This window comes from Lolium rigidum, chromosome 4, assembly GCF_022539505.1.
Source record: "Lolium rigidum isolate FL_2022 chromosome 4, APGP_CSIRO_Lrig_0.1, whole genome shotgun sequence".
Taxonomy (NCBI): Eukaryota; Viridiplantae; Streptophyta; class Magnoliopsida; order Poales; family Poaceae; genus Lolium; species Lolium rigidum.
In genome coordinates this window covers 3,618,568-3,643,157 of record NC_061511.1, presented here as the reverse complement: position 1 = coordinate 3,643,157, position 24,590 = coordinate 3,618,568, and the positions used below count along the sequence as shown (strand labels likewise).

Sequence of the window (24,590 nt, the reverse complement as noted above, 5' to 3'; positions counted from 1 at the left end):
CGACTTCTTTCCTTCCCCGGAGAGGCCGGTGACGGTTACTCAAGCGGAGGAGCCATCTTCGGTGATTTCGAATCAGATGCATGGAGGTGGGCCACGACTGCATGCTGGGTGGACGTGGGCCGGTTTGGGCCAAGCCATGCGTTTCCTGTGGAGAGACCGATCGGAGAATCCTTCGTGTTCCAAGTCTACCACACACGATCGCGCAGCCGCCGACAACGTTACGCCAGGGTCTTCGTCGCCATTGTCGCCGCCTACGCCTGGGTCGTCATCGCCGGGGTCCTCTCCAAGTTCTTCTTCTACCCCCGGCCGCTCTTCTTCGTCGATTTCTTCATCATCTTCGGGGACAGCGCCTGCACCCGGATCGCCTTCTTCGTCGCTGCGATCGTGGGGGGCGGCCGCCGTCCTTTCCCCGGCACCGGCGGTCTCCACTGCGGCCTCCTCGGGGTCGCCTTTCCGCCGCGGGTGGAGGCCCTTGCGGCTACCTTCGTTTGCGGAGGTTGCTGCGAGCCCGCCGGCCGCCATGGCAGCTCAGCAGCCCCCTCGTGGCGCCGTCCCTGCTGCCGCGGTGTCGCAGGGGGGTGGACGGCCGGCCGGTCCTGGCTTCGCTGCTCAGGTGCGACCCCCCCCTGTCCCAATGCCCCCTGGGACGCAGGGTCCTCCCCGTCTGCAGCCGCCGGCCTTCGGGTTCGCGTATGGGGCGGGACAGCCGGCATACGTGCCGCCGACGCGTCCTCCGTTCGGGATGACAGGGCAGCAACAGCCGGCGCCGGGATTCTTGCAGCAGCCGGTGCAAAACTTTCAGCAGCAGCCGGCCCCGGTTTTCCCGACGCAGCAGCCGTATGCGCCGGGGGTGGCGCCGAAACGGAAAAACAAGAAGAAGAAGGCTGGTGGTGCTGCTGTTGGTACTGCGCCTGGTGGCGTTGCTCCTCAGGCTACTCCTCAACAGAGCCAGTTGCAGGCCGTACATTTTCAGGGTCAGGTGCAGCAAGGGATGGGTCACCCTAATATGTATCAGTATCCTTTTATTCCGCAAGGTTTTCCACAGCAGCCCGCGGTCCCTCAGCAGCAGGTTTTGTCGCATGAGTCGGGGGCGGCTTTGCAGGTGCAGGTACATGATGTTACCCCGGCAGTGCCGCAGCAGGCTACCGCAACAGTGGTGGTTGCTGATGGAGCTAAGGCTGTTGCTAAGTCCAAGAAGACAGTTTGGTGTTCCAAATGTTCTGATCATTCTCATGCGACCAAAGATTGCAGGGTCAAACACTATTGCTACTTCTGTGATAAGGTGGCTCACCCGACTTTGCGTTGTCCGGTGCTTAGAGCTCCCCGCCCTTCTGCTTATGTTACTGGGGCTGGTCTATTGGAGACTTACTTTACAGCGATTCCTGATTATGTGGTTAATGATGCGCTTGCGCCTTCTCGATCTCTGTTGCTCTGGTTGTTGTGGTTGGAGATGTTGTGCCAGCTGATGTGATTGCCAAGCGGTGGCAAGACGGTGCTCGGACCGTCCGGGTTGGAAATGGGAGGCTGTACCTACCGATGCCCCGAGATTCCTTATCACTGTCCCTTCCTTCGAGGACCTCGACAGGGTAGATGGCATCCAGGTTGCAGTACCAGGATTCAGTTCCACCATGTCTATCTCCGCCTGGCAGTCCTCGGAAGTACCACACAAATTTGAGCTACATAAGGTTTGGTTACATGTGGAAGGAGTCCCTCATACGTTGAGGCATTTCTTAGGTCTTTGGGCTGTGGGTTCGCTGTTGGGGAAGACGGTTGATGTGGACCTTCTTAGCCTCAGACGCAGAGCGGTGGTTCGTATTCAGGTGGCTATGATTGATGCTAAAGTACTTGAGAAGATTTCAGATTCTGGGAAGATCATCAAGTCTGATGTAGTGGTTAAGCTCAAGGCCTTCGAGTTTCGGTTCCGTAGAGAGCCCGAGGACTATATACCAGAGCCTGATTTTGTTCCTCTGATATGGGTTAAGAAGGATGACGCAGATGATGATGGTGATGGAAATGACGCTGGGGATGATGATGCTATGGATACATCGGATGCCCGCGCTGGACCGTCTTCTTTGGTGGCGCCTCTTGGGGAGGTGGGCAGAGGAGGGAATCAGACCTCCGTTGGTACTCGCTCTGTGCCGGCTGTGATGGCCCTCACTCCTTTCAATCCGAACCCTCAAACTCCCAAGGCTAAGGAGATAGTCGACAGGCTGCGGCGGACTAGTCCTACTCTTGAGGCTAGGGGATCGAGGGTGCTGTCCATGGGAGCGACCGCTACGCTGCCTGGGGATTCGCTATCTCCGAGGTCCGATAGACCTGCTCGTGGACGTGTTTGTACTCTCCGTCGCACGACGCCGGCTGCCGCTAGGAGGGCGGCTTCGAGGTCGCCTTCTTTGGAGCCCGTTGGAGCTGTTTCGGGCTCAGCTACCGGAGGCGTTGCCGCCATGTCTCCGTGCGGTGTTCGGTTGGACGCCCCTGCTCCCCTTCACCCGCAGACCGACGCCTTGCCCGTTGCGGTGGCTTCCCCAACGAGTCCGGCTGGGCTGCAGCTGACTCGGACGCCAGCGGTGGAGCGCGACGCGACGATGCATGGCGACGTGGCAGCGACGTCCGCTGCCAAGCTGCACCCTGGTCGGCCGACTAGGGATGCTGTTGGGTCGCCCGTGGATGCTACAGTCCAGGGCCGGGCGTCGACGCCCATCAGGACTCGCTCGCCCAATGGGCAGGCCGATGCGTCGGGCGTGGCACGAGGCGAGTCGGGGCCGACCGCTGCTCCCGCTGCTGTGGTGCCCTCCTCGTCGGCTGCACATGCTGGGCTGGGGGGGCGGTCTACTTCGACTTCCGTTCCCTCGGCATCGGCTTTGGAGGTGGGTGTTGTTTTAGAGGAGGGGCCTGCGTCGCCTTTACCCTCCTCTAAAAGCGCCACTGTCTCCAACGCCGGCGTGCGGACTCCGACTCGGAGGAGTGCACGTCATGGTGTTGCTGCGGATGGCGCGGCAGCCACGGATGAGGACTCCATGACCAAGGCAATGCGGCGTAAAGCTGCGGCTAACCTCGATGCTAAGGGTATGGATAATTGTTCTACTTCTTTCTTGTCTTTTTCAACACCTCGGGTTTCCGCCAAACTCAATAGTGTTGGCGTTTCCCCGGGTTCTTCTTTACATGCTATTTCAGTTTCGACTAAAGTTCTAAAACATTTGGAGTTTGATAGATTAAAAGTCACTCCTATGTCCGGAACTAAGTCTTCTCCCTCTCCGACTACTCGTTGATGATGACGAAGCGTACGCCATTACGGATGGCCAGCTTCTCACACAACTTGTTGGAGAGGTTTTAGAGGTTGGTACGGATGACGCGATGCTTGGTTCTTGTTTTGAACTACAAGCAACAAATCGCAAATCTCGAGCCTCCCAAATCAAAAGGAACGCTTGGCCTAATAAAAAGGCTAGGATGACAAAATCTACAACAGTTTCTAAATGAATGGCATGTTTAAGAATAGCGAGAGGTCTTCAAGACTTGGCTAAACACTTACACATCGCTGAATCCATCAGAGACTATGTTTTAGATTTTGTGGCCATATCCGAGACAGGTAAACGGAATTACTCAACTAATTTTCTAAATCGCCTTTCAGGCGGGGAAGATTTTGTTTGGGTATCCCGTCCACCTAGGGGGCGTTCTGGCGGCTTATTGATAGGAGTCCGATCTTCAACCATGGAAATTCTCGATAATTCGGGGGGTGATTTTCACATTAAACTTCACATTCGGAATAAGTCGGATAATTTCATTTGGAGTTTGGTTTTCGTTTACGGGGCCGCACGGGATAACTTTAAGCCTGCTTTTCTTCGTGAGTTGGTTAATCTAGCGAAAGATAATCCTTATCCTATTGTTATAGGAGGGGATTTTAATTTGCTGCGATACCCTCATGAAAAGAGCAAAGGAAGATTCGACAACCATTGGCCTTTTCTGTTCAACGCTGTTATAGACAGTTTGGACTTAAGAGAAGTGGCAACGGTTGGTAGACACTTCACTTGGGCTAACAGTCTTCCTGAACCTACTTACGAGAAGTTAGATCGCGTTCTCATGGATTCGGACCGGGAACAGAAATTCCCTTTCGTCTCGGTTCGGGTTCTACCTAGAATTGCGTCTTTATCGGATCATGCTCCTATTCTTCTTTCCACTCGGAATACCATCGCCCCGGCGACGTCGACCGTTCAAATTTGAACTTGGATGGTTGCTTAGGGATGGATTCTCGGACATGGTTAAGAAGGTATGGGAGCAGCCGGTCGTAGGGTCTACCCCCATCCAAAGGTGGAATAACAAACTCCGATCGGTTCGGAGATACCTTGGTGGATGGGCGAGACACTTGGCTGGGCAGCTTAAGCGAGGAGAAAATCTTTCTCTCTTCATCAATTGATGATTTAGAGGCAATAGCCGAAGTACGCCCACTGACTACGCAAGAAATTGAACTAAAAAGTCAATATAATGCGAAGTTAGCTGGACTACTGAGAGAAGAGGAACTCAAATGGTACCAAAGGTCAAAAGCCCAATTCATTCTTCAAGGAGATTCGAATACGAGATACTTCCATAGTGTGGCCAATGGTCGACACAGGAAGAAACGCATTCATACTTCTGTCGCAAGATGAGGGTCCGATTGAGGGCCATGAGCAGCTTAAGTCCTATATTACATCATATTATAAAGGCTTATTTGGTGCACCGGAGGAATCATCTATATCCTTAGATGAATCTAGGATTGATGATATCCCTCAAGTGTCTCCGCAAGAAAACGCTCTTCTTACAAATCCTTACACCGAAGAGGAAGTGAGAAAAGCGGTCTTCCAAATGGAGCTTAATAAAGCGCCAGGTCCTGATGGATTTCCAGCCGAGTTCTACCAGAACTTCTGGGATTTCATTAAGAAAGATCTGATGGATTTATTTGTTGAGCTCCATGCGGGACAGTTGGACCTTTTCCGAATCAACTTTGGGGAAATAATTTTGCTCCCTAAAGTAAATGATGCGGAAAGGATCCAACAATGACAGACCAATATGTCTTTTAAATGTATGCTTCAAAATTTTTACCAAGGTTGCTACTATTAGACTTAATTCGGTGGCTGACCATGTGGTGCGACCTACTCGGACTGCTTTTATGCAAGGACGATATATCCTCGATGGAGTCGTTACTCTGCATGAAACAATCCATGAGTTACACCGCAAAAAGTTAAATGGAGTGATCCTTAAAATTGACTTTGAAAAAGCCTATGATAAAGTCAAATGGTCGTTTCTTCAACAAACACTCCGTATGAAAGGTTTTTCGGAGGAGTGGCGCGCGTTAATTAATAACTTTGTTTTTGGTGGAAGTGTCGCCATCAAAGTAAATGATGATGTTGGTCGATACTTTCAAACAAAAAAAGGTTTGCGACAAGGTGATCCGTTATCTCCAATGTTATTCAATATTGTTGCGGACATGTTGGCTATTTTAATTGAGCGTGCTAAAGTTGATGGTCAAATTGAAGGAGTGGTGCCTCACTTAGTTGATGGAGGCTTATCAATTCTTCAATACGCTGATGACACAATTCTGTTTATGGATCATGACTTACAAAAAGCTACAAACCTGAAATTAATATTGTCAGCGTTTGAGCAATTGTCGGGTCTAAAAATAAATTTCCATAAAAGTGAATTGTTTTGCTTTGGCGAAGCCCAAGACGAGGCAAACTCATACGCCGAACTTTTCGGCTGTGGGTTAGGCAGCTTTCCAATTAGCTATTTGGGTATTCCGGTTCACCACCGGAGACTCACACTTGCTGAATGGAAACTCGTTGAGGAAAGGCTCCAGAAACGACTTAGTAGTTGGAAGGGTAAACTATTATCTCTTGGTGGAAGATTGGTTCTCATTAACTCAGTACTCACAAATCTAGTACTGTATATGATTTCCTTCTTCCAGCTGCCTAAAGGAATACTACATAGATTGGATTATTTCCGATCTAGGTTCTTTTGGCAAGGAGATAGCGAGAAGAAAAAATACCGGTTGACGAAATGGAGTGTCGTTTGCCGTCCTAAAGATCAAGGTGGACTTGGTGTTCATGATCTAGAGGTTAAGAACAGAGCTTTGCTAGGAAAATGGCTAGCTAGGTTGTTAACCGAGGATGGGGTATGGCAGAATATGCTACGGAGGAAGTATGTTGGCTCAAAAGCAATCTCGCGAGGTTGTTTGGAAACCGGGAGATTCGCATTTTTGGGCAGGCATAATGGCAACTAAAAAATACTTCTTCCCACATGTCTCCTTTTCCATTAGAGATGGGTCTGAGATAAGGTTCGGGAGGACATTTGGTTGGGAACAACCACTCTTCGTGAACAGTATCCAGCCTTGTTTAATATCGTGAGACATAAACATGATACCATACAGAAGGTGATGGAAACATCACCACCGTCAGTAGCATTCCGGCGGGATCTCTTTGGCCCTAGGTTGGACTCTTGGTTGGAGTTAATACAGAGATTGGATTCTGTTCAACTGCAACAGGGATCAGATGTGTTCCGCTGGAATCTTACAAAAAACGGGATTTTCTCTGTTGGTTCAATGTACTCCGCTTTAATTGAACCTTTTCAACCGGTTTTTAATAATAAACTTATTTGGAAGATGAAGATACCATTAAAAACTAAAGTTTTTGCTTGGTACCTTCGTCGAGGAGTAATTCTTACTAAAGATAATCTTGCAAAGCGTAACTGGCATGGTTGTACTAAGTGTGTTTTCTGGTCATGAAGAGGAAACAATAAAACACTTGTTCTTCCAATGCCAATTCGCTAGATCTATATGGTCAATCATTCAGATAGGTTCCACCTTATATCCTCCAAAAAGCGTTGCAAATATATTTGGCAATTGGCTAAATGGAGTAGATGCTAGGTTCAAAGTTCTTATCGAGTGGGAGCGATGGCTGTTTTATGGTCGCTTTGGCTATGTAGAAATGGCAAGGTTTTTGATAATAAAAATTCTTCTCTTATGCAGGTCATCTACCGATGTACGGCGTTGCTCCGTTCATGGTCGTCGCTTCAGCGTTTGGAGGATCGCGACCTATTTACGGAGGTGTCTACACGCTTAGAGGAAACGGCGAAAGATTTTATTACCCAACATGGGTGGCTGCATACTAGAAGGATTTTGCCTTCTACAGTCTAGCTTTTCCTTTTTCACTTTGTACTAGTGTGATCTCGTTCTTTAGTTTACTGCAACTGAAACTATCAGCGGCTGTGTGCATCCATGTTATGCAGAGGCCGGGTGTAATACTTGACTTGAGTAATAATAAAGCGCCCTTTATCGAAAAAAACATACATAATACCAACTTGGAGGAGGTTTGGAGTCTGAAGCGTGGAGAAAGTTTGGAGTCTGAAACTGAAGCAACGTTGGTAACCTTGGTTGATACGTGCGGGTAGTTTACCAAAGCGACAACGTTTACTTGGCACAATTGATTACCAGCGCATAATGAAGTCATGGTCAGCAAGATTTGCCGGCCACGGAACCGAGGAGGCCTGTGTACATATTCCACGAGACTATACTTATGATGGATTACTGGCCGCTTTGAATCCATAAAGTACACATGTCGTATTATTTATTACACTCTGTTCGTTTTACAAGGCTTGACGCCATGTCAGTGATCCATGGCACAATTCATCTGGATCGTCCATCTTCTACGTAGCATCTAACGAGCACTCCATCATCTCTTCTTCAACCTCCATCACCTCTATATATACAGGTCACTCTTCACACACCGCGTGTGGGTTGCGCGTGTGACTATGACTTAGACTTTGACTTTGTCGAGGAGAGGAGAGGAGAGGAGAGGAGAGTGAGCGCCATGGCTGGCCCTCGTGATGGCTAGCGTTCCGTCTCCGATTTGCCGGCCAACTTGGGCGCGAGCGAGGATAGGCCTTGCCGATTTTCCGACGAGCTTGGGCGGAGATGGAGGTGAGGCGTTTCAGGTTAGTTCCTTGTTCTCCGTTTTCTCCTACTTACCAACATCAGATGAGGAAGTCGGCTAATTATAGATGCAACATCAGATGAAACTCATGGTTTGGCCGTATAGAGTGGCTTGCAAACCAGTCATACTGAAACTGATGGTTATTTACTCTTGAGGCACATCCTGCCTGTCTATTTCCGACCTCACTTGTCAGCGTGTAGCAGTTTTTTGTCTAGCACGTACATCCGTTTGTTCGTGGAGCTTGGAGGGGGTCTTGGGCAAGTGAAGGGTTGTCGATGTCTTCTTCTTCGGTTGGCTCGTGTGTGACCGCCGGCATGTCGGAGCGACCATGCTATATACTAATGTTTTTACCCTGCATGACAGTCACTGAGTGTAGGCAACAAAACATAACGTAAAAGTTGGCCCAACAAAAACGGTCGAATCGGCCGTTTTTCTGGAGACAGGCCCAATCGAGCATCGCGTCGCAACTGTTTCACGCCGTGGGAAGCGCGGGAGACGAGGCGAAACCCATTACTCCCGAACCCCACTCCCCTTACCGTCCAACCGGCACACTCACCTCCTCGGAAACTCCATGGCCGCCGTTCCTCTTCCTCCTCCTTCCCCTCCGCCAAGGGGCCTCCCCTCGAAGCGAAAGATGTCCGCGCAGGAGGTCTGGGCGGCGTGGCAACTGGACCTGCTCGCGGCCGGCGGAGTCAACAACCTCGTGGACGCTCTGAAACGGCCGTCCCCGCTCTGTTCGAGGCCTCCCGCGACGAGGGCGGCGACCATGGCAGCCCCGTTGGAGATCACGGATCTCACCGATGGATCGTCATCGACGCTGACGCCCGCTGCGTAGAGCATTGCGGCTAGCAAGGCTCCTGCCTACGCAGGGCCTAGCCTCGCCGATTTGGTAGGGTTTATTCGACCCCTCGGGCGGCCGCCTCGAGCAGGCCGTCCTCTTCTTGCCGGTATCCGGCGCGTCGGTTCCGCTCTCAGAGCGTTCCTCCGCCATCGACGACGCCTAATTTCTCCAAGGTACGCGCACAATCTTGCAGATTAACGATTCAGGTTAGGGTTTGATCGATTTTGATACCGTCCGAAGAATGTGCTATGTCCGGCGAATGGCCGGCCGACGGTAGGGCTAAAATCCATGCGGTACTAGGTTTCCTTCGGCTGGTGCTGCATGCGCAATCTAGATTTCCCCGATTGAGAGTTGATTTTGTGCGGTTGTGAAAACGGTTGCACATCCCAAATTGAGAAATTGGGCCAAAACTTGCATTTCTCTTTTGTCCGATGTGCTTGAATATTTTTCTTATGTGCTTCTGCAATGTCTGATGATGTCTCAATGTTCATGCTCATGCTCCACATACATGCGCAACACCATGGCCGTGCATTTGTGTAGATCATGCTCCTGGGCATGGATAACTTGGTGATGAACACAATGATAGTGCCATTGTGTTCATCGTGCTCTTGCTCATGCTCAGGATGGTGATGAGCAAAGATAGGTGCATTGTCATGGTGTTGATCATACTCCATGGTGATCAACACAATGGCATTCTTGTACTCGCATACATGTAGATCATGGCACTTACATAAGGTGTTTTATCTGCCAAGGTCGTGAAGCTAGAGTGCGACGCCGTGGGCAGAGGATGGTTCCCTCCACCAGGCTACCAGGACAACCTCGTCCTCAACCGGTGGACGAGCGCCCTGAAGCCGGTGGTGCCAAGGAGGGTGGAGGCTGTGGTCATGCCACCTCCCACCGTTGGCCGCTAGCCTAAGCTGGGTCACATCGCCAGGGGCCTAGGGCCATCATGCCGTGGAGGTTCTACGTCCAGCTCAACACGGACGACCTCCACATGCTCTTTGTCCCGCCATGGTTCCAGGACACGCTCCGCGAGTGGATCAAGACCCACTACTTCGCAGTGTGCCCTTGTCTGCCTGCCTGTTCTGCGACGAGTGGGTGCAGGTCACCCACCATGGTGGGCATGTCGTCTTCGGTCGGAACTGGGTGCATGTGGTCTACAAGTACGGCCTCCACACGATCACATCAGCGACGTCCTCGTGTTCAAGCTGCATGCCTTCACCTTGAAGATGATCATCTACAAGGCGGCCTGCTCCACCGCCAGACTCTACACCTGCCCCGATCACAGCTAGGCGGCGATGGCCCTTTTACATATGTATATTCATTCTGTCTATAGTAGTAGTGGCTTCATAACTTCTGGGTATAAGACTAAGATTTGTGTTTGATCAAGGGGTTCTAGGGCTTATGTTGCCCTGAAACTTCCTTGATTTTGATCAAGGGATTCCACGGGATTACAGCTCCCTGGAACTTCCTTGCTTTTGCTCAGGGCATCTTTCTAAGCCTCGGCTATGGTGATTAGAGGTTGTGCAGTTAGCTAATCATGTGTGTTATCTTTACAGCTTTGCTAATGCTTTCGTAACGGCTAGGTAGAGGTACGAGCACCCTTTTGAAGAGGGAGGTAACAACATCTCTGCTTAGCACGTAACCAAACAACCATTTGTTCTCCCCTCAGCCAATAAAATGCACATTGTTGCCAACCAATCACTGGACCAAATATGCACATCGAAAATTGTTGGCAACCAAACGTAGTGCATAGACATGTCCAGCCTTATGTGCTCATGATATTGAATGTTGCCGGCCGGCTTCGACATTTTGGTCTTCATCATAAACAAGCACGATCGGTGCACAAGATATCGAATGCTGAGTTTGCAGCCATATACATGTATAAAAATCATGGCAGAAGCCAACCTAGCACACCGGCCAATTGCTAACTACTATAGAAATTTAAATGGGCCAGCCACCACTGTGTTGTTTAAGTTTGGAGAGGCGTGCACTCAAGCAAGTGAGGAGAGCGGCGAATTTACAGGCGCCAGTAAGTAAATGAGTCTAATCCAGTGTCTACACTCCTGCTTTGAGATTGGTGAGGCTTTTGACATTTATCTAATATAAAATTAATAATTGAAACAGAAGTGAAACTTTTACGTCAACGTCACTCCCTGTAGGTACTGGCGTCTGTAAAAACAAGTTTTCGAGCAAGTGACACAATCATTGGAGATAAACAAGATTTGGGATTGCATATTCCCATTATTTTGTTTCCATGTAGTCATGTACTAGTATTATTTTCTACCGCATGTCCAGATTTAAATAAGATTCCTCACCTTCCAGTTGCATTAACCGTTCCGAGATGTACAAGAAGGTCAAACTTTGCACACACAACGTTCGCATCACCAAAGAAGAACCCAACCACTTCGCTCGATCTGCTCCCAACGTTGACCGAAACGCCGCTCGTCCCTGCGTTGACGTCGCACACGGCGCCATGGAAGGATTGGGAGGTGACCGGGAACCGTCGCCGGCGAGCGCTAGGCCGCACGTGCTGCTCCTGTGCAGCCCGTGCATGGGCCATCTCATCCCTTTCGCCGAGCTGGCGCGCCGGCTGGTCGCCGACCACGGTCTCGGCGCCACGCTCCTCTTCGCCGCGGCCACGGACACCCCCTCAGAGCAGTACGTCTCTGTGGCCGCCTCCGTGCCCGACGGCGTCAAGCTGGTCGCGCTTCCCGCACCACCGACACTGCCGTCCACAGCCGCCGTGCGTGAACGCACCGTGCACGCCGCCGTCTCTAGTGTCCGGCACGTGCGGGAGATCGCCCAGTCGTTAACTTCAGCCGCGCCGCTCGCTGCGCTCGTGGTGGACATGGTCAGCGTGCCAGCACGCGACGTCGCCACGGAGCTGGGCGTCCCGTGCTACATGTTCTTCACCTCGCCATGGATGCTATTGTCGCTGTTCCTGCACCTCCCGGAGATCGACGCGGGGCTCGTCGGGGAGTACCGGGACGCGACGGAGCCGATCCGGCTGCCGGGCTGCGTGCCGATCCATGCGCACGAGCTCCCGGGATCCTTGCTCGTCCGTCGGAGCAGCGACTCGCACGCCGGCTTCCTGTCCGTGGCCAAGGACGCCTCGAGGGTCGATGGGATCCTGGTGAACACGTTCGGCGCGCTTGAACCCGCTGTGGGCGACGGCATGGACGGAGTGGCGGAGCTGCCGGTGCACGCGGTCGGGCCGTTGGTCTGGACCAGGCCGGTCGGCGTGGACAGGGACCATTCACGCGTCATCAGATGGTTGGATCAGCAGCCACACATATCCGTGGTGTATCTGTCGTTCGGGAGCGGTGGCACGCTTACGCTGCGGCAGACGACCGAGCTAGCGCTGGCGCTAGAGATGACTCACCGTCGATTCGTCTGGGTCGTCAAGAGGCCAGATGAAGACACGGCGAGCGGCGCATTCTTCGGAACCCGGCGAGGAGAAGACGACGACGAGCTCGGTTTCCTGCCGCAGGGCTTCGTCGAGAGGACGTCAGCGGTGGGGCTCGTTCTCCCGTCGTGGGCGCCGCAGACGGCGATCCTCGCGCACGCCTCCGTCGGCTGCTTCGTCACGCACTGCGGGTGGAACTCGAGCCTCGAGAGCATCCTCAATGGCGTGTCCATGGTCGCATGGCCGCTCTATGCGGAGCAGAAGATGAACGCAGCGATGCTGGAGGTCCAGGCGGGGGTGGCCATCCGCGTCCACGCTGATGCCGGTGACTTTTTCAGCAAGGAAGAGATCGCGGGCGTGATCCGACGTGTGATGGACGAGGAAGAAGGAGCAGGCATGAGGAAGCGTATTTGCGAATTACGAGACAAAGCGGAACATGCTCTAAGACTAGTCATAGTGGGGAGTAACATAGAGTAGTAACATGGTGTATGTTACTACCATATGTTACTACCTTCATAGTGGGTAGTTACATATATGTGGTGTCATGCATGCCATATTTATTAGATTGTAGACTCATTTTGTCTTGAGAAGTGTGATGTTAGACTGCTCATAGTGGGAGTAACATAGCTAGTAACATCACACATCTCAAGGCATTTTGGTGACATGGCATGTCAATAAATGAAGAAAGAGAGTGAGGTGGTAACTAGCTATGTTACCATAACATCACACACCCCAAAGCAAAATGAGTCTACAACATAATAAATGACACAATGCATGACACCACATATAAGTTACTACTCACTATGAAGGTAGTAACCTAAACTAGTAACATGACATATGTTACTAGTCTAAGTTACTCCCCACTATGACCAGCCTTATGGTAACATAGCTAGTTACCACCCCACTCTCTTTCTTCATTTATTGATATGCCATGTCACCAAAATGCTTTGGGTTGTGTGATGTTACTACCTATGTTACTCCCACTATGAGCAGTCTAACCAAACATGGTTCTTCCGCACTTGGATTAGCGCACATCGCAAATACGTGGACAGCTTCTTGTAGTGAGAAATAGCACATCCAAGTGGGAAAATAAATCTGTTTCTCCATTTATGCAACTACCATGAGTCATTTAAATTTCTACTACATAAAACCATATTATTATTCAGACTAGTCTGGGTTGTACACTTCTGAAATAACTGGTTGGGTGTAACTAGTTCTTAGTTGTTAGCTGAGAACTAAATTAACTTTGACTTAGATAACGCCATCGAATTTAAGTTGTAAGAGCATCTCTAGCAATAACCGTAAAACACTAGCAACCTAAACTGTAATTGAGAATTTTTTTCCTAGTTGCAAGTGGAGTGCTAACTGAGATTTTTTTTACTTGCAAGTTGGGTTGCAACTACGTATTTTTCTAGTTGCTAGTGGGGTTGTGATTTTTTTTTTCGAAATGGGGGAAATATCGCCCCAGCTTCTGCATCCAAGGGATGCACACGGCTTTTTATTAGATTATTCACAGCACCTTACAAGAGCAATACAAAAGATCAAACTCGAAGCCACCTCACTAGACCTACAGAGGGATGAAGGGGGTGACAATTCACCAATCCACATCAACCAAAAACCAAATGACTTCCTAGGCCGCCCAATAGCAGATGACAAGCACATCCAGTCAAGCAGACTCTCAGCATACGCCAACGCCTACGCCATAGAAGTTGCTACCGCCGTCTTCCTCGACTCCATCTTCAAGAGAGATCATCGCATCGACCATGCCAGGCCTGCCATCGATGCCGCCACGGCGCCAGACGACTCCACCATCCTGCGCGAGTCCATCACACTGCATCCGTCCCGAGACACCACTGCACCATGCCGCGGTGACTCGACGACGCCGACACAGCGAAAGCACACCGCTCCACCTCAGCACCACCGCCATTTGTTGTCTGCTCCAAAAACGATGCCCCCAACAGGGAGAACGGCGTTGCGCGCCGCCATCGTCCGATCCGGGAGACCCGGGTCTAGGATTTCCCCTGGAGCAGCCCAGGCGAAGAAACGCAGGCTGCAGAGACAATGCCTTCAACAAGGTAACGACGAAGCACGCCGCCATCATCCGCCAAGACCGAAGTCCGGCCGGCTTTCACCGGCAGCTGCGCCTCGCCATCGGGAGCTAGGCGACGAATCGCAAGATCCGCCACGGCTAGCCACACAACTAGCCGATCTCCTCCGGCGAGAGAGAAGACCACCACCGCGGTGCCACGGTCAGCGGCACCTGACGCCCGCCACCTGCCACCAGGTCGGCGCCGTCACCACCATCGCCATCCAGGGCCGCCGCCCTTGGTGCCGTGATCCCAGCTCTCGAGGAGGAGCAGCACGAGATCCACCCCCATCCCCCACCCGCCCGGCCATGCCAAGGCGAGGAAGGAGGAGAGGACCGCGCCAGGGTTCGGGGCCGCGCCGCCGCCCCCATTACCGCCCTCTCGGCGAGGCCACGGCGAGGAACGGCGGAGAGGGCTGCGCCGCCACAATTCACCAACCCACATCAACCAAAAACCAAATGCCTTCCCAGGCCGCCCAATAGCAGATGAGAAGCACATCCAGTCAAGCAGACTCCCAGCATACGCCAACGCCTACGCCATAGAAGTTGCTACCGCCGTCTTCCTCGACTCCATCTTCAAGAGAGATCATCGCATCGACCATGCCAGGCCTGCCATCGATGCCGCCACGGCGCCAGACAACTCCACCATCCTGCGCGAGTCCATCACACTGCATCCGTCCCGAGACACCACTGCACCATGCCGCGGTGACTCAACGACGCCGACACAGCGAAAGCACACCGCTCCACCTCAGCACCACCGCCATCCGTTGTCTGCTCCAAAAACGATGCCCCTGATTGAGATATTTTTTCAGTTGCAAGTCAAGTGCAACTGTTATTTTTTCTGGTTGCAAGTGGAGTTGCAAATAAAGTTTTACTAGTTGAAACTTGGATTGCAACTAAGTTTTCTTGTAGTTACAAATGGGTTGCGAGTGAGTTTTTTTCCTCAAGTTGCAAGTCGGATTGCAACTGACAATTTTCCTCCGGAAGCAAGTGGGGCTACAACTGATATTTTTCCTATTTGCGGTGGGGTTGCGAGTGGGTTTTTTTTCAGTTACAAGTTGGTTTGCAATTGGCAATTTTCTTCCAGTCGTAAGTGTAGTTGTAACTGAAATTTTTTCTACTTACAAGTTGGATTGCAACTGAGATTTTTTTCTACTTACAAGATGGATTGCAACTAAGTTATTTCCCGGTTACAAGATGGCTATTCCTCTTAGAAGGAAGTTGCAAATAGGGCCGCAACTATGAAATGGTTACATAAATTGTTTTTATTTCTTTTATCATGTTTTGATATCAAAATAGCCCACACGATTAACAAACTAAGTTGGTTATTTCAATTCTAAGGTCGTACACTTGGGATCTATTCATGAATGTGGAGAGCGCACCTCATCGCAAACTTTTTCCTAGCGAAACGTGCTATTTGCTCTTGGCTGAATGCAAGTGATCGTTCAGTTAACAAAATTTCTGCCATTCGTAGGTAGATGAGTGCAGTACGCACGTCCGCAGCTAGTCGCTGGAGTTCATTCCCAAAATAATAAAGAGAAAAAGATCCAAATAACAAGATGATGTCATTTGACTGAGCACGAGTGCTCCTCGACTGTGCCCTAGACACTCCCAAACCATAAACTACATGGCACTCTCAGAATGTATAAATTTTGGAATAACATTTCAGAAAGTCCAGCCTAGCCGGCCTGAACGAAATGATTTTAGAATAACTCATGGTTCTTGCAGAAGTGGAGAAACAAATCTATTTACCCACTTCTATGTAGTACTACTTCTGATTCCATACAAGAAGATCTCCAGGTACCTGCGATGTGCGCTAATGCAAGAGCCGAAGAACCTTCTTCGGTTAGAGTCTGTTCCGCTTTGTCTCTTAACTCGCTAGCACGCCTCCTCATGGACGCTCCTTCTTCCTCGTCCATCACACGTCGGATCACGCCGGCGATCTCTTCCTTGGTGAAGAACCCGTCGGCATCAGCGCGGACGCGGACGGCTACCCCCGCCTGGACCTCCAGCATGGCGGCGTTCATCTTCTGCTCCGCGTAGAGCGGCCAAGCGACCATGGGCACGCCATTGAGGATGCTCTCGAGACTGGAGTTCCACCCGCAGTGCGTGACGAAGCAGCCGACGGAGACGTGCGCGAGGATCGCCGTCTGCGGCGCCCACGACGGGAGGACGAGCCCGAGCTCCGACGTCCTCTGGACGAAGCCCCTCGGCAAGAAGCCGAGCGCGTCGTCGTCGACATCTTCTTCTGGCCGTGTTCCGAAGAAAGCGCCGCTGGCTGTGTCTTCGTCTGGCCTGTTGACGACCCACAGGAAGCGACGGTGAGTCATCTCCAGGGCGAGCGCTAGCTCGGTGGTCTGGCGCCACGTGAGCGTGCCACCGCTCCCGAACGACAGATACACCACGGATCCGCGTGGCTGCTGGTCCAGCCATCGGATGACGCGCGAGTGGTCGCGGTTCACGCCGGCCGGCCTGGTCCAAACCAACGGCCCGACCGTGTGCACCGGTAGCTCCGTCACGCCGTCCGTGCCGTCGCCCACCACGGGTTCCAGCGCGCCGAACGTGTTCACCAGGATCCCATCGACTCTCGAGACGTCCTTGGCCATGGACAGGAAGCTGGCGAACGCGTCGCTGCTCCGGTCGACGAGCATAGATCCCGGGAGCTCGTGCGCATGGATCGGCACGCAGCCCGGCAGCCGGATCGGCTCAGTCGCGTCCCTGTACTCCCCGACGAGCCTGGCGTCAATCTCCGGGAGGTGCAGGAACAGCGACAGCAGCATCCACGGCGAGGTGAAGAACATGTAGCACGGGACGCCGAGCTCCGTGGCGACGTCGCGCGCCGGCACGCTGACCATGTCCACCACGAGAGCGGCGAGCGGCGCGGTTGAGGTTAGCGACCGGGCGATTTCCCGGACGTGCGGGACGCTGGAGACGGCGGCGTGCGTGGCACGTTCGCGCACGGGGGCTGTGGACGGCAGGGCCGGTGGTGCGGGCAGCGCGACCAGGTTGACGCCGTCGGGGACGGACGCGGCCACGGAGGCGTACTGCTCTGAGGGGGTGTCCGTGGCCGCGGCAAAGAGGAGCGTGGCGCCCAGGCCGTGGTCGGCGACGAGCCGGCGCGCCAGCTCGGCGAAAGGGATGAGGTGGCCCATGCACGGACTGCACAGGAGCAGCACGTGCGGCCGAGCAATCGACGGCGAAGGTTCCCGGCCATGTCCCATGGCGCTCGCCAGCGACGGTTCCCGGTCACCTCGATCCCTTGGCGCAGAGCGTAGAGAGAAGCGGTATTTCGGTCAGCGTTGGGAGCAGAGCGGAGTGGTTGGGCTGTTCATCGCCCACCACGGCTTCCATCGGGAGCGGAGCGGAGTGGTTGGGTTGTTCTTTGCTTCTTTGTTCTACAGGCCCGACTGCGTGCGCCGGCCACAGGATTCGCGCGAAAGGTCGGAACACTGTCTCCTGCGCGCGCTAGTGTGCGTGTGCCTCTCGCTCGCGCTTTGGCTTTTGATTTTCTCGGCCGGTCGGTCCGCCCCAACGGACGCATGCATGTGATGGCCGCTTGTTTCCCACGCGTCGCGTCCATTTAATTAATTGCCCATCCGGCGCTTCTTCCCTCGCCCAATTAATGCTGATCGCGAGCCAGTTAAAAAGAAGCGCGCCGTTTAATTGATCCATTCACTTTCTACGGGAGAAAGATAACACATCTCCCCGCCCGCGGGTTTCGGCTGCGGAAAAAATTCGTCTTCTCTCTCTTTCTATTCTACGTATTACTAACTGGAATCGACTGTTAAGCTTCCTAGACAAAATCACATGACCCATTTTTCTTCTATAATGCGTGATAAATAAACAAGAACTCCTCACCTCTAATTTCTGGACATCCCGATTTTACACAAATATACAGGTTCATTTCAACTCAAGTGATGCAACTTACTATTGGACTCGTATATACAAACAAACCTATTACGGGGTACAACTGCGACAACTCAAACAATAGTACTATTAGAGCATCTCCAGTCGCGTCGTTTGGGGGACGGCGGACAAGAAATGGGGAAAAAAGCTGTCCAGTCGCGTCCCTCAAAGGTAATTAGCGCCTCATTTTGTGTCCACCGTGTCGTTGGCCTCCTTCCTCAACAAAGTACAGGTGCACAAGGCGGAGCTCCTCCTGCCGGTAAAATACATCAGAGACCACAGAATTTAAACGTTAAATTCAGCTACAAACATAGTTCACCACCTCAACCTTATAAGAAAGATGAAGAAATTCAGAGTATTATCATGATAAGAAACTGAGAGGGAAGCATAAATCATCAGACATAAAGGAATCAGCTTGCAACAAGACAACACGCTAAGCAGAGTTGATTTGGCGTGGTAAGGAATAAGCTTAGACGGTAAACAAAGCACTAACTTCTCAAGATAATGGGATGCATGCTAAATGACTACAACTAAATAAAAGGCCATTTTGATTCGTTTCCACTAACCACAAACAACAGCAACAGCATGAGTACTCCACTCCTCTGAGTATATAAAAACTTTAAGGGATTCAGTACCGAATTTTTCATGTACAGTCTCCACTGCTCTGGCTGCTCAAGAAAGAAACGATTTTCAGATTACCGAGAAGAGTATTGGGGGCTGGGCTTTGGGCACAGCATACCTTCAGCCGCTGGGACGGGCGATGGACAGAGTGGACTGCGCCGTCGCGTGCTGGTGGCTAGCGCCGCCCGACCGGCGTGCAGCAACCCCCATCAATCACACGAGCGCCGCGGGCAGCGAGTTCGACGGAGCGCCGCGCACCGTACTACCAGTGCACGCGCGCGCCGGCGAACAAGCCGCCGCGAACGCCGTAGCTCCTGGCCGGCGGCGCATCTCGAATCGGCGAGGCTGGGGCTGCGGCGTCGATCTGATGCATGAGGGCATGACGGGGAAAACTGGGGGCGGATGCAGGAAGAGTCGACGGAGGGGAGGAGGAGGCGGTGGTGGGAGACGAGGCAGCGGCCGAGGTGACATGCCGGCGCCGGAGGGGACAAGTCAGGATCTTGGACGGCTGGGGTTTGCGGTGGGCAGAAATTCAGCGGTTTCACGGAGTACAATAGAGAGACGAGGGGAAGCTGGTGTAGGGATTGTCCTCGGCGGCGGGAGAGCTCGCCGGAGCCGGCCGGGATCTGCCGGCCACGGAGGAGGCACAAATGGGGTCGACGGGAGAGGGAGTTGGTTATCGGTGGCCGGTGGGTGTTGCTACTTCGGGCCAAATTTGGTGTTGCTACTTCGGGCCAAAAGTTTCCGCTGAGCCTGAAACGAAAATGTTGGGCCTAAACTAAAATTTCCGTCGCGGGCTCTCTAGTCACGTGTCAAATTTCGTTTCGCGCCTGTTTTTTTACTCACGTACATGCGTGTGTACAGACTGTACGTATGGAGTAGCTAGCTCAATGTGTGCATGTACATGCGGTTCTACCACAGCAAGTGATCAAAAAAATCCATGTATACAATGCACGAGTCATTGCACTTCTCACACAGCTTCCATGAGATTGTTTCGGAAAAGGTATGTTGACGAAATTCCGACAATGGACACCTCGAGGAAGAAACTCGAGGATGGCGGAGGACCTATGGAGCTAATTAAGACTCGCGCCACATGCATCGGTGTGATATTTACGTTCCCCACCGAAAGGCGATGGAGAGTCATCCGTTGACCAAGAAGCTACGAACCAAGACCATGCCTCGAGAAACCACGAGCTAAAATGCTAGAATATAGGAGCTCCGTCGAGAACCTCACGACACCGAGGGCAGGAAGATTGCCGGAAGAACCTAGGGAAATGTGCAGACGCCACACTGATATTAAGAACAAGAAGAAATGTCTCCAGCACGACGAAAATGCATTTGATAGCCGAGACTATGGGGCAACCCAGATTGCTGCCAACGAAGCCGGAAGATAACACATGACGAAGACCATGATCACTGAAGTGTCATCACCATGGCTGAAAGACAACGTGTTTAGGACATCAAGAAAACTTTGCATGGGGCACCGCGAACACAACCTAGCTCCTAGTCCAAAGCACAAGGGCCGGACGGAAAGAAACAAATGTACATGATGCTTATATGATGCCTTTCAAGGTCCAAGTTATAATGGCCAAGTAGACATTGATGGGTCCGCGGGGCCATCAAAAATCCCATGTTAGTGGAAATACAAATACTATATCACAAATGTTGTGCACTTTTCAGCATAAATCCCAAAGAGGTTTCCAACGTGGCGGCGTTGACGACAGGTGCTTAACATAGTTGTTGTCGGGCGCACGTGTTGGGGACAGTTAAGGTGAAGGCATTGTGATATACGTAATTTCTTTAAGTAAAAGCCTTGTCAAAATGATGTCATGATAATAAAAAGGTAATTGTTTGGACACATGGCAACGTGGAGTGTGGATTTTGTACACACAAGCATGGGTGTGCGTGTATCTTGTACCGTTGATGAGATTTTTGAGATTCGTGCTGCTCTTGGTTGGCTCAACATTTTCCTTTTCACCTCACATTTTATCCGTCACATCTATCTGCTTTTCTCCTCACTTTACTCCGTGCGACCCGGCGACAGTTTCCCTGTCAAGACGGAGAACCACTTTCCCCTTCTCACCTCAACCTCTGCTCCCCAAGCCATGGGACGGCCGTGGGACGGGTGAAGCTGCAACTCCGACGGCCGCGGACGTCCAGGTCGGGCTCAAGGGCTTGACGAGGATGCTGGCGCGCGAGGTCCACAACCTCACCGAGGTCTTCTCCAAGAAGCTCACCGGCAAGCTGCCCTCCCTCGCCGGCCTCGACTCGCTCCATGTCATCCTCGTCAGCAAGAAAATCTTCACCTCCATCGCTGACGGTTTCTTCAAGGGGCCGACCGCGCTCCTTTTCTTCTGTGCGGAGGAAACAGCAGCTATGCCATCGGTGACGCTTTGTCTGTGCGGAGGAAGCAGCGGTGCCGTCTTCTCTCTCTCTCCCTAAAAAATTCTTCATATTTTCCCCAACTTTTGTTGAACGCAAATGGTGAATTGATATTGTATGGAGTGGTTTCATTGTTGCTGGTCTTATCCGAAAATGGTGGCTGCTCTCGGTTTGGTTCTTGTTAATGGGGATTTCGGATCAGTTCTTCACGCTCAGCTTTGCTCATCTCTTGTGCTACATATCAATTATTTGATTTGTTGGAATCGCTGTGTTCCAATAAAAAAAAAATCTGTTCCAGACTATTGTTTCTTGCTTTCTTTTTTCCGTTGGAATGCGTCAAAACAAGCACTTAGCATATCAAAAAGCCGTGAATGTTCAAAAGATTTAGGATGTCTTGTTTTGTGATTTGTGGATAAATTAGTGATGAACCAAAGAGCCGAAATGTGCAAATGGTGAAACAAAATTCAGTCCGTTCATGTTCAAAGAGTGTGTGTGCTCCAACCTCCAAGAACTATACTGACGGATTCAACAGCACAAGAAGCCGGTTCCACCCAGTACACCCTCGTGAGCGCGCCACAGTCCACGGACTGGTCACCTTCATCCTGACGACCGACGCAGCGACAGTCAAAGAAAAGTTCAGGCAATCGAAGCAACTACGTGATAGACAGTAAATTATTGATGCCAACAGCAGCTGCCGCCGCCCGGCGAAGAGCTTCTCGTCCGAAGTAGTAGGCGCGGAGGAGCCACACCAGCTCATGCTGGACGGCGCCGATTGCGGTGGAACTCCAACTCTCGGCCACCTCGACGCCGCTCTGCATCCAGTGACTTCTTGGGCGCCGGGCCGCCGGCCACGAGCAGGACAAAAGCGACGCGCCGTCAGAAATCGATTCGAGCCCGCCGCTTTTTGGGCAGCAGACGGCGGTGGGAGGAGCCCGATTCCGACCGGCGCCTCGAGGAGTCACCACGCGGCTGGCCGGCTGGGGAGTCGCAGGCGGGCAGCGATGGACATGGACGGGAGCTTCCTCCATCTACAACTTGACCTTGTTGATTTAGACTTGGAGCTCTCTGAATCGGAAACACGGGCTGTGGAAGGACGGAGGCGAAATGGGTTTTTTCAGGTTGCAGGTCAGTGCGGCAGTGCCTCGGGAGGAGAGGGTCGGCCGTGTCAGGTGAGAGAGGAGAGGCAGCAGCGGGGTCATGGAGTCAAAAAGCCGTGTTGGGTGGCTTTTTGCCCCTGTTCATGGGACCCACAAACTTTACAGAAATGAGGTAAAAGGGCAAAATAACCTCTCTCTCATCTGGCATCTTGTCCGAATCTCCACGCATCCAACGGCTATGAAAACACCCACACCCATGCTTGGGTGTACATATGTATTTCCGGGCAACGTGCACATACACCGTGACCAACGACGGTGGACTAACATTGGACTAACGGCGGTGGCATCTACCGGGTTACTTACAAAATATGAGCATGCACTTAATTGTATGTAGTCGTCTACATGCATAGGTCTTTGTCTACATTGTCGTAAAATGGCCACTCTAGGGTTGCTCAACCCATGCGATCAATGTACGCTGAGTCTTGTTGTGCTTGTTTTGGACAAGCAGTGCAAAGGTAGTCCTTGCTCATACATTTGAACTCCTTGAGGTTTTGTTCTATATCATTGTTTATAGTAGCATAAATAACAAACCTAATGACACGTGAAATAATAGGTAATAAATATCCCCTGACAAAAAATACTGAAGCTAATAACCCTTGACAACAAAATGACACATGACCCTAAAATACAATAGATACAACGGTGGCCCTAAAAAGGACGATCTTGCATGAATTTCTAAACTTATAATGGAGAATTCCCACTTAAAAGCACTACACCAAGTTTTGTAAGAACTTGGCCTATTATATCATTAGCAAGAGAAAAATTCACACAAAATTACCTTTTTTAGGGTGAAAAGCTAGTGTGTTTCTGTCAAAAGGGTCACGGAATAGGGGGACACGTGAGATCACACCAAAAGACCGTCATAAATCCTAGATTTTTGAAGTTCAATCCTAATATGGGTATATATAGTTGATGTAAACATGAAAAGCCAATACATAACTTTCAGATGGTGCATCCTTCACATACCGGCAATCTCGCGGAAGTGGACTTATAGTGGAAAACTCATACTTCGAAGAAACTAATCCAATGTTTGGAAGAACTTGGCCGATGGTTGATTTTTTTTCTTGTTCCTATGATATATTCTATCACTGAAAAAATAAGAGGATCACATAAAATCACCTTGTTGGGTTGAAAGCTATCACATTTATGTACATATGGAATCATGCCAGAAACTATTAGGAACCCTAGCTTGTTGGCATAAACTCATAATATAGGTAGTTTGGTGTACATAGTAAAATGGATACACAACTTTCATATTTATGTACATATGAAATCATGCCAGAAACTATTAGGGACCATAGCTTGTTGGCATAAACTCATAATATAGGTAGATTGGTGTACATAGTAAAATGGATACAAAACTTTTAAATGACACCTCTTTCAAAACATGACTATCTTGTAGGAGTTAAGTTTATAGACTTGTAGAAAACTCGTACTTCGAAGAAAGCAAACCAACCTTTGTAAGAAGGCTGCTTCTTCTTAAGTTGGTATTGTTTCTTAAATTTGGGGGTGAAAGATACCATGTTTCCGTTCTGTGGCCATATATAGAAGAGAGGAGACATGCATGAAATCACTCACCAAAAAACGTAGGAAACCCTAGCTTTTTGGATTTCCAGTAAGGTTCATTTAAAGAGCAAGCGATAATACACAGCTTCGAATTGCGTATGAGTTTTCATATGGGTGCTACCATCACGATATACTAGGCATATCACCCTCATGTCTCTCTCTCGTTGGTAAAATCCTTCGACGCAGCGGCCCTCCACCTGCTTTTCATCCTTGGAGGAAGTAACGCCGTCTCCCACAACTGCCTTCCGACACTCGGTTTCCTCCTCGTTGTGTTGGGCATGGTCAATTACAAGGAGAGCGTGGAACAACATGAACAACGATGATATGTTGTTAGCGACGTCACCGAGGATGGTGGCCTTCATGTTCTTCGTGCCCATAAACTAGTTTTGGATGTAGATCAATGCATACTAGAGCATATCCATCGATAGTTACTTTGTTGTCAATTATTTTCACTTCGATCACCTAGCGTAAATCTACATATCCAATCAACCTATATATCCACACACGATACATACGTGCACAATCATCAATCCATCAAAAGCTAGCTAGCCATGAAAAAAGGACGTCGAGTGCACCTGACATGTATTAGTTGCCCGCCCGTACATGACATGCATGTACGTCCTTTGTCGAGGATAAGTAGATATACATGCTTGATTGGCTTCCA

At 51.0% G+C, this 24,590-nt stretch overlaps 2 protein-coding genes across 2 annotated transcripts; one reads left to right on the top strand and one right to left on the bottom strand.

The window, feature by feature from the left end:
• The first annotated feature begins 11,275 nt into the window (after positions 1 to 11,275).
• On the top strand, positions 11,276 to 13,280 carry LOC124707917 (hydroquinone glucosyltransferase-like). Its single transcript, XM_047239604.1, has 2 exons — positions 11,276 to 12,648; positions 13,202 to 13,280. The coding sequence occupies exons 1-2, from the start codon at positions 11,276 to 11,278 to the stop codon at positions 13,278 to 13,280; spliced, it is 1,452 nt and encodes a 483-aa protein (XP_047095560.1).
• A 2,762-nt stretch (positions 13,281 to 16,042) lies between these two features.
• On the bottom strand, positions 16,043 to 17,461 carry LOC124707916 (hydroquinone glucosyltransferase-like). Its single transcript, XM_047239603.1, has one exon. The coding sequence runs from the start codon at positions 17,444 to 17,446 to the stop codon at positions 16,043 to 16,045; it is 1,404 nt and encodes a 467-aa protein (XP_047095559.1). The 5' UTR covers positions 17,447 to 17,461.
• Between the last annotated feature and the right edge of the window lie 7,129 nt (positions 17,462 to 24,590).

Coding starts and splice junctions, on each gene's coding strand:
- LOC124707917 (XM_047239604.1), top strand. CDS start 11,276: ATGGAAGGATTGGGAGGTGACCGGGAACCGTCGCCGGCGAGCGCTAGG. Junction 12,649..13,201: donor CGAGACAAAGCGGAACATGC/TCTAAGACTAGT, acceptor CACTATGAGCAG/TCTAACCAAACATGGTTCTT.
- LOC124707916 (XM_047239603.1), bottom strand. CDS start 17,446: ATGGGCCACCTCATCCCTTTCGCCGAGCTGGCGCGCCGGCTCGTCGCC.